This window comes from Lagopus muta, chromosome 4, assembly GCF_023343835.1.
Source record: "Lagopus muta isolate bLagMut1 chromosome 4, bLagMut1 primary, whole genome shotgun sequence".
Classification (NCBI taxonomy): Eukaryota; Metazoa; Chordata; class Aves; order Galliformes; family Phasianidae; genus Lagopus; species Lagopus muta.
The window spans coordinates 65,724,759-65,737,785 of NC_064436.1; the positions used below are offsets into that span (position 1 = coordinate 65,724,759).

The 13,027-nt window shown below is 44.6% G+C and overlaps 1 protein-coding gene across 6 annotated transcripts in view; it reads right to left on the reverse strand.

The window, feature by feature from the left end:
• The window catches only part of REEP1 (receptor accessory protein 1), a 60,148-nt gene extending 58,013 nt beyond the window's left edge, over positions 1 to 2,135 (reverse strand). For 3 of the 6 annotated variants that reach the window (XM_048943597.1, XM_048943598.1, XM_048943599.1), the window contains exon 1: positions 1,930 to 2,131. In XM_048943597.1, coding sequence (XP_048799554.1) covers positions 1,930 to 1,961 — 32 coding nt within the window. In that variant the 5' untranslated portion in view covers positions 1,962 to 2,131. Of the gene's footprint in view, positions 1 to 1,929 lie in introns of all 6 variants that reach the window. The other 3 variants (XM_048943595.1, XM_048943594.1, XM_048943596.1) reach the window with 3 other exon arrangements.
• Between the last annotated feature and the right edge of the window lie 10,892 nt (positions 2,136 to 13,027).

Sequence of the window (13,027 nt, forward strand, 5' to 3'; positions counted from 1 at the left end):
AACCTGAGCAGGTTCAGGTTGTGCTGTGCTAAGCCACAGGTACAGTTTGGCCTTCTGGCCCACGATGTGCTGCACTAATCCCTTGGCTGCAGGATAAACTTTGCTGGCTAACTGTAACACAGCAGCCTGGAGGAAGCTCATAGCAGTCAGCAGCAGTTACACCACCTGCCTGTCCTTGTCGTCATACAAAATACAGCAACAAGTTCTCCTGTGTATATCCCTGTCATTTGTCAGTAGAAATGATAAACAGAATGGCCTTTTATTTTTTTAAGCAATCTCTATAACTGCTCTGAAGACCAAAACATCAGGTCACCTCCCCCATGCAGATCTGCATGGTGCTCTGCACCCAGCCAGAAGGGCTGGTCCACATCACACATCGCCCAGCATCTGCAGGGACATAAGATTACCAACGTTCTCCACTCTTTCTTTACAATGCTAGCCCCAGTAAACTGCATCTTAAGCAATACTCTATGGCATTGTGATGTTGCTGGGATCATAACAAACCCACACCTTTCTGGTGCAGAGCATTCTTAAAGGACAGATTATATATTAAGTGGTGGTGCAAAGATAGTGGTGACCAAGGCTAGCTTGTACAAGATTTCCTTATGTTACTGTTTTTTAATTATTACTATGACTAATATTTAAATAGCACGTTCAAATTATCATTTGCCATTGACATTCTAGCATAAGGAATAATTGGTACCACCCACTACACATGATTCCATTCTGTGACACGCTGCTCACACAAAGCGAAGGGAACGGGAAGGTCTGTATGCTCAGCTAATTACCTGAATGTGCTGCCCTTATCCTACCCCAGTCCACGTGCCTAAGATGAAATCACCTGTATATGTGTGTGCCAAAGCAAGCAAAATTACCACCTCTCGTTTGACATTCCTTGTTCTGGAAGATTATTTGGATTACACAATGATTATTATTTTAAAAGCAAAAGTCGGTCCAGAAGAAAGGAAAGAAAAGCAGCCTCAGATAATACATGCTACAGCTTGCACTGCTTTAAGAGATACTTGTAGTTATACCATTCAAATTAAATCTCTTCAATGCTAACATGCTTTCTTTGAATGAAGTGCAAACCCACCAATGCTAGCAACAACTGCAGCTGAATCCAGCTCATAAACCTCTGGGGGCTACATTCAACTCTAGAACCCTCCAAATCCTTCATATCCAACAGCCCCCCAACACCTTTATGATATATAGAGATAGCTAAGATCAAGTCGAGTTTTTCTTTTTATGTCTCATCTCAAAATGCAAGAAATGAGATCCTGAAAATGCCTTAATGGAATCATGCTGATGGTGCAACCTCATGGCACGTTTCTCACAGACAAAGAAAGTGACAGGCCTTTCCAGATCTTCCTCCACACCTTCAGAGCATGGGAGATGCTCTCCTGAGCTCCAAGCTCTACGTACAGAGAAAACCCCGAAAAATCTGTGTGGTTCAGCACCGCAGCTTCCAGCAGCCACACTGCTCAGATGGCAGCGTGTGCCACAGCGGCCATCCCGCTGCCCCACCTTCGGCATCACCTCACCTCCTCACGCATTTTCCGAGCGTCATCCAAAACGCCTTTTCCTCCCGAATCTCTCACCAGGAGGGGCAGCTGGGGCGAAATGCCTTGGCAGGTGGGGGAAGACATCTCCCTGTCGCCCCGACAGCGTTTGCAGGGAATTTGTGCCCGCACCAGGGCGCAGACGAGCCGGAGGACAGGGACACGAAGCCGCACGCTTCCCCTCCCAGGCTGGGGGTCCTCGGGGCCGCCCGATCTCGCTTACAAAGCCCCGTTCCCCCGGTGAAGCAGCGACCGGCGGGGCCGCGCTCTCCCGCAGCCGCTCACCCCGTCACCTTGCCGTGACAGCTCCGCAGCGTTCCGCAACCCACCCGTAATATCCCCGCGCTGCGAATCGCCGGCGGCTACTCACACCACTAGCCTGGAGATGATCCATGACACCATGGCTCCGCTGGCTCTCCCGGCACGGAGGGCTCGCCCTCGTCTCCTCGCCCGCCGCCGGCCGCCGCCCGAGTGAGCGGGGCGGGCGGCTCGGCCATCCGGCCCCGCAGCCTCAGCGCAGCCTCACTGGCGGCACCGCCGGCAGCCAACGCGCAGCCGGCCTCGGCCGCGGAGATTGGGCAGAGCCCGGGGCCCCGCCGCCGCCCCCCGCGGGACTCGGGGATGCGGGAGGAGGAGCCCGAGCCCCCGCCGCGTTGGTCCCGCCGGGCTGCCCCCGCCTCGCTGCCGAAGACGGGGAGCCCCGGTGCGAGGGCGGCGAGGGGCAGCCAGGGCGGGGTGCCCGGGCGGCTTTCGGACGTCCCCGAGGAGAAGAACACCCCCGATCCAGCCTCTCTGGCTCCTGCGCCAGCACAGAGGTGCAGAGGGGAGCCCCTGGGCTCCAGGTTGTGCCCCAGCCTTTGAGCCTGACCCCGTCCTCTGCACCTTTCCGTAGCGATTTATGGCTGTGGGTGAGAAGCCCTAAGTCCCCTCTGCTCCATGCTGAGCAGCCCCAGTTCCGTCAGCCTTTCCTTACAGCCATCTCACTGCTCTCCACCCTCGCAGGATGTCCAGGTCTCTCTTGTACCGGGGATGCAGAACTGGACAAAGTACACAATACAAAGAAAACCCCACTGACTGCTCCTACCCAGCTAAAGCATGGTGCTGATGGGCTCCTTGGACACACAGCAAGAGACAGCTCTCCCCCCACACCTTAAAGTTAACAGGCACAGCTGGTAAACATTAGCCCAGCCGACAACCCATAACTGCCAGGTAACAGCCAGTTACACTCTCTCCTGTCAGTTACTTTTTATCAGGACATCTCACACAGCTGTGAAGCCCGATTTCCACAAGGAACGTCTGCCCACACACAGATCAAAAGATATTAGCTTAACCCAAACGGTTGTACTGAACTGTTTCCTTCTGGCTCTGCTTTTCCCTTGCTACGCTGGCACAGTTTGTTTCAATTATAACTAGTTGGTCAGAAAGCACCTTCCACTGCTTTGATTTTTTTCTTCTATCAGAAGGAACATCCCCGTGGGAATTCTTGATGCATTTTACAGTCTTGTAGCGATCCTTGGATCTTGACACCATGAGAACAGCCCCAAGCTTCCTCTGGAGGATGCTTCGCAGAGCAGTTGGCCTGGTGTCACACATTTGGGCTGGGGATGCAGCTACCACAGCTGCACTGCAGGATCCCTGCCTCCAAGCCCAACACATTGCTCTTTCCTAGGACAGTGCACCTGCACCAATCTTTCCCCATCATTCTGAGGGAGCACAGCTGGAAGTGGCTGAAATTCCTTTGTACATCATGAGCAAACTGCAAGGAACTGTTCTAGGGAGAGAATGAACGTTTCAAACTGGAGGTAGCAGAGCTGGGAGCTGATCAGAGGTTTCATCAGCCCCAAGTGCCACAGAAATTCTCACACCTCCATCCACCTCCACAGGGGTAAATCCATCACACAACATCCAGCCCTTACCTAATAGCTTCTCACAGCTCGATGTCCTCCAAAATAGATATCTCACCTTGTATCATGGAGGCTCTTTCATCCTGATTCCCAGAAGATCTAGAATACCTTTAAAACATAAAGTGCAGGTATAGACACATTTAATATTCAGCATCTCCAAAAATGGTCTTCTAGACGGAGCTCCAAAGAGAGTTCAGCACCCACCTCCTCTACTCTCTGTAGTGGGTCTGTTCCTCCACCAGAGGGAACTTCCACCTCACTCTGGGACCTGGCCCAGGCTGCCACCTCCTTGTCCTCATCATTGGGTAACAGCATCATTTCCAGTACAACACTGATTACAGACAAGCTGTGAACCACAGTTGGGTGTTTGGGGCCAACAACAAACACTCTTGCCTCTGGGACTGCAACAGCATACAGCAGAAATATTGCTTCAGACAGCAGTTTTACTGCTGTGCAGGCATCACAAAGCACTGGTTGGGCTGTTGCTATCAGTGAGTGTAAATTAGTCATCTTCTCCAGACAAGATTGTTCTCTGGAAGAAATCCCTTCTCTCCAGAAGAAGCCATTAGGCCACCAAGCCCAAACTCTAAGGCACTGAATCATTCTGTAGCTGACTTGCTTGTATGTTTTAGCTGAATAGGTTCTCAGAACCCTGTTATCAGAGATTTTTTTAAGTATTAGGATTATTTAGCATGAGATTTTAGACTGGATGTTGGCAGACACTCTGCAACATTGTCACAGTTAATGCTGTGATAACATCAAGTTTATGACACAGATCTCTGTGCACAAGTATTTGTGGGGTCATCACAGTGCAGAGAACTTGTCACTGAATCCCTGCCACAGATTTCAAGCATGGAAAAATAAGTCAATGAGATCATACAGGATCATAAAGAGACAGAACACGGGACAACACAAGCTGCAGCCAAACAACCTCATATCTTCTTGGGTCCTTCCAGCCTCCTCCAGCTTACCATGTTCCCTACAACTCCTGCTCATCACTATCACTGCTTCCATTCTGTTTTGTGGGCAGAAATGGACAGAAAGGCTTAAAGATATTTTCTTCTGTTCCACAGCTTTCTCTGATTGGGGTAAACAGAGCACAGACTCCTCTTGTGCTGCCCATTTGGACACAGCTGACACAATTACTACCTGATAGCTGTTGACTGACAACAGGCCTCAAACAAATGCACACAGATGGGTAAAAAAGGTCTGGTGATGGAAAACCAACTGAGCCTGTTGTCAGTGGGAATGCAGGGAACTTTATTTTAGTGGTTATTGGTAAACAGAGGGTAAAGGGGAGCAATTCAACTCTACTGAGTCATTAGTAGAAGGGTGACAATGCCCCCTATCTTCTCTTTATGGGCTCTGTCAGGATATCAGTCGCAGCCCCATGGCTGTACGCTGTGTATATCCCAAGCAACCTGGATTTGCTTGATTAAAGGCTTTCCTTTGCTATTAAGTAGCATGACGTAGTCTATAAAGTAATAATGAAGAGACACAAAAAGAGTTAAAGCTATAGGGACAGATATGAATTAATCTACACAGCCAGCTGAGCAGAGATGTCACTTGATGCTAATGGAACATTTTGGAGCAGCTTTAGCAGTAGAAGAAAGACAAGCAGTAAAAACCCTAGGCAGATTGAATGTTGAGTGGTTTCATCTCTGTTAGCCAAATAAAATAACAAAACAGTTTTGTTCGGGTAGGGAGAGCCACCATCCATGCCCTAAAAACTGTCACAGCCTGATCAGAAAACAGATGTTCTGCAAGACATCAAGAATCCCATGCATATATGCCCCTGCAGATACATGCACCTGGCTTTTTGGACACCGATGATGGATGATGATGATGGAGATGTTTTCTTCTCAGTGTTCTCTTAGATTTACTTCCTAACACTTATGGACATGTAGAGCAAAATTCCAAGATGAATGCAACTCCTCCATACAATGAAAAATGCCCATTTCTAAAACCACAGCTTCACACTAACAGATATGGACTAGGTATGAAAAGGTTAATAACATTCTATGGAGAGTGTTGTTAAAGCATGAAGAGACAGACAGCATTTTCTGGCTGTCATTTCCAGCCTTATGATTGAATTACTTGCTTTAGAGCTACAGCCATTAGCAAAAGGAGATTAAGAAAGCCTATCTGACTGAAAAGTTATGTGGTCTGGCATTGGAGCTGGGATCTGTGGCTGCTAAGAACCATTCTTCATCCTCAGTGACTCACTATGAGAGCTTGGGAAAAACATGGAGACCAGCACATCTGAATGTATAATTTGGCTTTGGGTTACCAGAATGGGACAGCTTGGCCACATTTAGTCCAATGTGAAACTCCACAGCACAAAGATCAGTGAGTGATACTCAGTATCTCCAAATATTAAGCTCCGAATGCCACAAGTTAGGCATCAGGAGAGTCTTCTGAGAAGTCAGTTCTTTGTTTCCCACATCATCTCTGGTAACTTAGGTGCTACATGTTTTCCCTGCCTTGGAATGTCTCCATGTGTCCCGGATTAATTCATCAGTGTCTGAAGCATCCGCAGGCCCAGCAGCTCCGTGGGAAACCATCCTGTTTAACATGTTTTCCATTCTACCATTTCAGGATGAAAATGCTTGGATTACAGTGTTTTATAAATTGATGGGAAAGGACTGTGCCTTACACTGGAACTCACTCTTTTTGCCTCGAATTCCAACAAGGACATTATTAAGTTACCACTATTCTTACAGTATTTCTGACAATCAAATTAGCCTGTATGCTACCTACTGTCATCTTTCTACCTCAACCCAGTCACGTGCAACCATTAGGTCTACTCCATATATCTGAATGATCTTCCTGTCAATCCTTAACGCTCAGTGTGGACAGCTTACAGCAGAAATGTAATCAGAAAGGCAACAGATTGACAAAATATTATGTATGATGTATGAGCAAAGAAAACAATCTGAAAACTGAGTGTTGGAAGGGAGATGTGGATCAAAGTATATTCTCTTTGCCGTGTGCCATACAACTCCTTATTCTTATGAAGCACTTGCCATGTCCCTGCCAGATGAGAACAAACTTCACAAAGACTACCAGCAGAGGAAGACATGCTGCTCAGACATCTCACTTAGATGTTTGGAGGTTCAGACTTCACCATCTTCCTATTGAGACTTTTATATCCCATTAACACAAAACTTCACTGAGGCACCATGCAGATGGGAATGTTGAAGATAACCAAAAGCTGTAAATAAGGAGTGAAAAGGACCCCTCTCATGGCTAGAAGAGACAAGGTTTCCTTTAAGGAGACAGAGAGGAACGTGAGGGAGGCAATGGACAGCCCTGGTTAATCACTCGTTTCTCCAGGGATTTTCCCATACTTCCACTTGTTTGCTTTCTCTTCCTGTTTGCCAATGCCTCTTCCATATGTCCCATTCTGTTCCTCTCAAGGTGTGCAAACCACCCACTGCTTTCTAGCTCCTCAGTTATAAAACAAAGAGGTCAAAGCATGTGGCAAATGAAAGACATAGACTCTTGTACCATAAATACAGTCAGGAAATATCAACAGACAAAAAACAGCTAGCTCTTGTTCTACTTACTTCTAGAAAAAGGAAAAAAAGATGACAGGGAAAATAAGTTTCTTTATATGGACGTATTACATAACTACTTCTCTTCTCTGCAGTCAGGGTACAAGAAAAACTTGCAGTATCATCCTGCTTCTCTCACTCATTACGTGGCAGTACAAACAAGAATTAATAGCCTTCCAGGGGATTAAAAAGGCTGAGCGCCAAAAGTGAAATGGAACAAAACCAGGATCCAAATAAACAACTTAAAGGCTTCAGAAAACAAAGGAAAACTACCTCTACTGTGGTAAGAGCGACAAGTTGTCTCCTATATAATCGCAGATGACCCCATCTCCCTTTCCATAACTTGTAACAACTCATCTTAATGCCACTATGAATGAGACCTCATTCAGCAGCCATGCTCCAGCTGGAAATCAGGAAGATCTAACACCTTGAGTTGCTAAGAGAAGCATCTGAAAGCAGGTACTGTCCCTCCTAGCTCTAGTAAGAGACCCTAAGTTGCAATGCATGCAGATGGAGTGTTTTTTCCACTCTCTGTTCCCTCAGACCCCATTTCAGCCATGCTGTGTTGAAAATATTCCCAGCATCTATTCCAGCTGAGAGGTTCTCCCAAGTACGACTGCAATGAAATGGACAAAACAAAGCCACAGAATCTCACTGCCAACAGCAGGATTGTGAAAGTACATCTACATTCCATGAGAAACGTGCCAACAAATCACACTGCCTTCCCAGAATTAGCCAGAAACCAGTTGGGGCACTGATAAAGGTGTTGCTGTAGCAACACAGAGCTTTCCAGGAGACAGCTCTGTGAGTACATCCTCAGCACCCAAGGGTTGATTTCAATTTATGCTGAGCTCCACGCTGCTGAGACTACACCTGACTTTGCAGAATAACTGAATAACTGAGGCTGCAAGCAGCCTCTGGAGGTCATCTGGTTCAGCCTCTAGCTGAAAGCAGGGCCAGCTCAGAAGTTACAGCACAGTGGGGACAGCTTGTCTCCAGATACTATTTTATAGAGCAGCCTAGATGTGACTGTGAGCTGCAGCTATCGCAGTACAGTGGAACATGAGAGAGTTTTAACCTTGCAACTCTGCAGAACTGGGGTGGCAGGCAGAGACCAGAAGCTGTCTTAGCACTCAAGTTGTCTTCCAGCAGCGCATCAGAGCACTCTACAGCAGTCTGTGTGACAAGAAGCCAAGTGCATTCCTTCTATGAACTACAAGGAAGAGGATTTCAACCCTTGGGTTTGGGCCACAGTAAACATGCATGGTGGGCAGCTGCAGGCATTACTTAGGAGTTCATCCCTGTAATAGACTTTGTTAATCTAACTACAGCGATCAAGTAATACTGAACATATTCCATATACCCATAGGGTGTATGTTAGATTAATAGGATTACCTGCTGCTGCTGGTAATACCATGCTGGTTTTATTTAGTACTTCTCCAGCGAACAGAAGGTACTTTTTAAAGGTGGGTATATATTTCTTAATCCCAGAAAGGGAAATAAAAGCACAGAGTCCATAATAAAGCCATTGAAGTGATAGCAATATCCCCACTTGCATGCTCTAACACTGCATGTTTAAGCCACACAACCTTCTCATAAGGTCCCAAAAACTACAGTTTCCTTATTGTCTTTTAGAGCCTATGGTCACGAATGACCATTTTATGTTCTGTGTGTACCAACAACACATATGTTTAAAATATTCTGATAAAATAATTGACTAAGTATAATGCTTTCTCTTTCTCCTTTGAAAGATCTTTTAGGGTCACAGCCAATTCCTGTGACTCCCAGTTTTAGATATTCTTCTAATATTAATAAGGTCATTAGTACTACTGGAACCCTGAAAACATGCTGTATTACCTCCTATCTCCTCTGTGACTCATAACAACACTCACTCACAGTAGCTTTCAACAAAGAAGAAAACTAATTCAGTGCCTACCTACTTTGGGCAACAACCTCTAAACCAGAGTAGCACTGACTTCATCCCACCCAATATTAGCATGTAGTTCAACATGTACTCTAAACAAAAGAGCGAAGTCAGTCATCAGAGGCCTCTAGAGAAGATGAGGAAGTCAAGATACCTCTAGGGTGCATTTTGTCCCACTTAGCCCAGACACCTATTTTAGCATGAATCCCTTTCTGGAGATGCTTCTCCCTACACAGTACGCCTAGATACAACTAGTACAGTACAACTAGATGCCTGCTAGCAGATGAAGTCTGTTAAATGCATTTGCTTTTTCTGTATTGGCAGTTTGTGACCTACATGCAACACCAGGTGAGACGCAGCCTATGTCTGCTGCAACCAGAGCCACAACTGCTAACCGTACCTCTGGTGTGAGGCAGAGAAACCAACAGCTGACACGCAGCCCTCTAAAATCCAAAGTCAGCCCACAAACCTGAAGTTTAGTTTTCCATTATTGCATTTATAAAATCCCCTTCAGCTTTATCAAATATCTCCAATACTTTAAAATATTTTCCTACTCGTTTCTTTGGCAAATCCATCTCCAGCCATCACAAGGCAGAAATACATTTGGTTCTATGATGATTTATAAGTAAGAACTAAGAACTGGAAGCAGCACCAGAAGCCTATGCTACAACACAAGCTCTTTTGTAAAGGAAATTGGGAAATGTAGCTTCCTTCCCTTCCCTCTTCCGTTCCCCCTTTCCTTTTTCCTCTTTCCGCTCCTTTTTCCTTTTCCCTTTCCTTCCCCCTTCCCTTCCCTTCCTGCAGTTTGGTACTCATGCTACAAAGGACATCGTTACATGTTCAGAAGAAAGATCAGTTTGACTTGTTATACTTTTGAGAAGAGGAAAGACACGAGACAGCTTACAATTGTCCTTTCAGGAGAAGACAGGACTGGCATGCGGTTTCCTAAACAATTAGTGAATGAAAGCTCTGGTTTCATTAGAGACAAGATTTTGTTTTAAACCTAATTGTTGTAACTTTAGGCACACATTTCCACTTCCAAAATCTTGTGCTAGGAGAATAGACATTAGTTAGGGAAAAGATCATTCATTTCACTGACATCTAATTGATATGGGGGGCTTTACAGTGAGGATAGGAAACTGCTGAGTGTTTCATGGTGACAAATACAGCAAAGCATAGCAGCCCCACTATCAGGGTCAGGCTTCAGACTGGAACCCGGCTGGTATCCCTCAGAAGCAGCCAGTGCTCCTGTTGGCTCAGATGGCTGCTGCTGCTGAGAAAGCAGCCACAACACATACAGGAGAGGTGAGCCTGGAAGAGCATCACTTCCAAACCTGCAGCCTGCAGCTGCACCTCGGCTTCTGAGCAACGCAGTGCCTGCTTCCATGCCTGGACTGAGAGAATGGTGAAGGTGGAAGAGAGATTAAAGCAACGCAAGCATCAGCTACTTCAGTGCCTTGAACATATTTGACTCAAAATCTCTACTCTTGCTTATGTACTACCTCTTGCATTGTCCCTTCCTCTGAAGCAGATGACTCAATTCCAATTTAATCATTTCTTGGAAAAATTTTTAGCTGCTGCTTCACATTTATGTTCAAGAATGATTACTGTTATCCCCATCTTACAGAGAAATGAGGTGAATTAAATCATCTGTCTAATGACACAGTGTGAGATTCTAGATCTGTGCTATACCAACTAGGTCATACTTAGAAAGATGTGATTTTAAAAGATCCTGTATTTCCTACTGGAGGGAGAGTTACTACATCAGTCCATAAAACAGCTAATTCTCTCTTCTAACTCCTCATTGCTTCTGTTTAAAGGACTGCTGGCAAGTGGCAGGATGAAAGAATCGGAGTCAAGGAAGCCAGCATGCTCAGTGGGAGCAGAAGGAATTAAAGTACATCAGGAAGGATTCAAACATGAACAACCTGCTCATGGCGATGCCTCCCGAGTGCCTTCTGCACATCTGAGTCCAAAAGCTGAGTCTCCTTTTAGAGGATATATATTCAAAACCAAGTAAAAATTCTTGTCCAAATTATTAAGTAGCAGCATATGACCAACATGACACGCTTTCAGTTTGTTGTGAGGCTTCTGGGGAGTGAAGCTAATTAACAAAGCACAATTTTCCTCAGCTCATTAAATAGCATTGCTCACAGTTCAGTGCATAATTCAAGTCAGCTTTCTGCAGTTCCTTCTGCACGTGGTTAATGACATCACCAGGACATTCCTGCTGTGTTGGTGGTCTTGAAGACCTGATCCAACCACATGTATCAAGCTAATGGAGATTTGTATTTTTTTAATTAAAGACTGATCTCTGGAACCGTTCCTATAACAGACAAGGCAGTGACACCTGTAAGAAATTGGCTTTCTTTCTTTTTCCAAAGTAAGTCTCCTTTGGCAACAGCCAAGGAAGAATAAAATTGATAAATCATTATTAACCACGCTAACACACCACTGTTTTTTCATGTCTATTTTTTTAAAGGCTGCTATTGCATCACTCAAACTATGAGTACCTGCTTCTCTTTAGAATTCATCTGAAAAAAGTAACATCCCGTCCCAAATACTTAACATCCAACTTAATAATAACTAAACATTAAATTGATGGTCAACCAAAACTCAACAGCTGATCCTGATTTATCATCCTCAAAGCCCTCTCACAATACCCTGCTTCTACAGTTGTGATAACAAATCTAAATCCTACTAACTCGTTATTTGCAAAAGAAAAGCAAATGAATCTCCACTGCAGAGAATGTGTGGCAATGGCAAATACTAAACTCATCACTCTTTATGGGATTTTTTAATCAGCAAGTAAACTTATTTGTGGAGCACTATAACATACTTTGTTACAAAACATGCTTCCTTAAGCAGGGAAAGGATATTAAGTCATGTAAGGCATAAATTATTTAACTTAAGGTAAAGAGATAAGAAAGGGAAAAGAAAAAAAATAAAAGGAGGAACAAGTTCTTCTAGTCTGCAAAGCTAAACCATGTGAGGTGTCCTGAGGTAATGACTGTACCTGAGGAATGAGATCACACTGGCTTTTACCTGTTCATGCTTCAGTTAGAGCTAGACTGACCAGGAGTAGAAACAAACGTACCTTAGCGTTTTGAGGAGTAACAAAACTACATCAGCTTGGGTGCTAATAAAAACAAAGCTTCTAGAAGTTCTTCGTGGCTCATTCATCAACACTCTATCTCAAGGTATACTGAGGAAATGAAGCTGTTAAGCATCTCCCAAATCCATGTTTCTAGTTGGCCCAGCTGGCATGGTTGTATTCTGTATCTGCTTTCATTGCATGTCATTACCCCTTCAACATTATCCATGGGAGAAGGTAAAGTACTTCTGTGCTTGTACATACCTTATCCAAAGGGGATTTGATTGAGAACTTAGACCTTCAAATGTTGATCTTGTAGAGGTTTAAGAAGCAATAACCATAAAACCTTACAGCAACCATTAACTGCATTAAAACTAGTAGGCTTATCTTAGAAATGCAGGAGGAGAGCCCTGAAAATCCACCTGTCCACATTCATCACAGAAAGCACAAATGTGCCTTGGTAGTGACTATTAGCTGCTAGCTCTACTCGGCATTAAAACTTCTTGCAAAGTATCTGTTATTAATTACATCAAATACTTTTAGATTTGGGGAGCCTGATTTTCAAGGACAAGTATTTGAATAGGCAGCCAGATTTCATTTGTGAAGAAGTAAGCTTAAATTCTTGAATGTATTATATAAATATATATATATACTTGCATTGATAGTCACAAAATTGAGGAATTTCTCATCACCTGAAGCCTCTTCTTTCTAGTGAAACTGGGTACAAGAGAAACCTGCTGTTGATCACTAAATGGTAGCCGAGGGAAAGAATTTATTCAAGTGTGCTCTACAGTTACTGTTTAAAGAGCACCTGTTTACACAGATTGTTCCTTCCTCAAATAGGAGCTAAAGGCTTACTTATTAGCATCTCAACCTGGTAGGTAGAGCTGGCTGTAAAAGAAAAAATATGTGGTACTCCTTGCAAGCAGCAGAACAGGTTTAAGTTTGCTGCTCTGTAGTTTAATCAGTTCAGTATGTTTACAGCAATA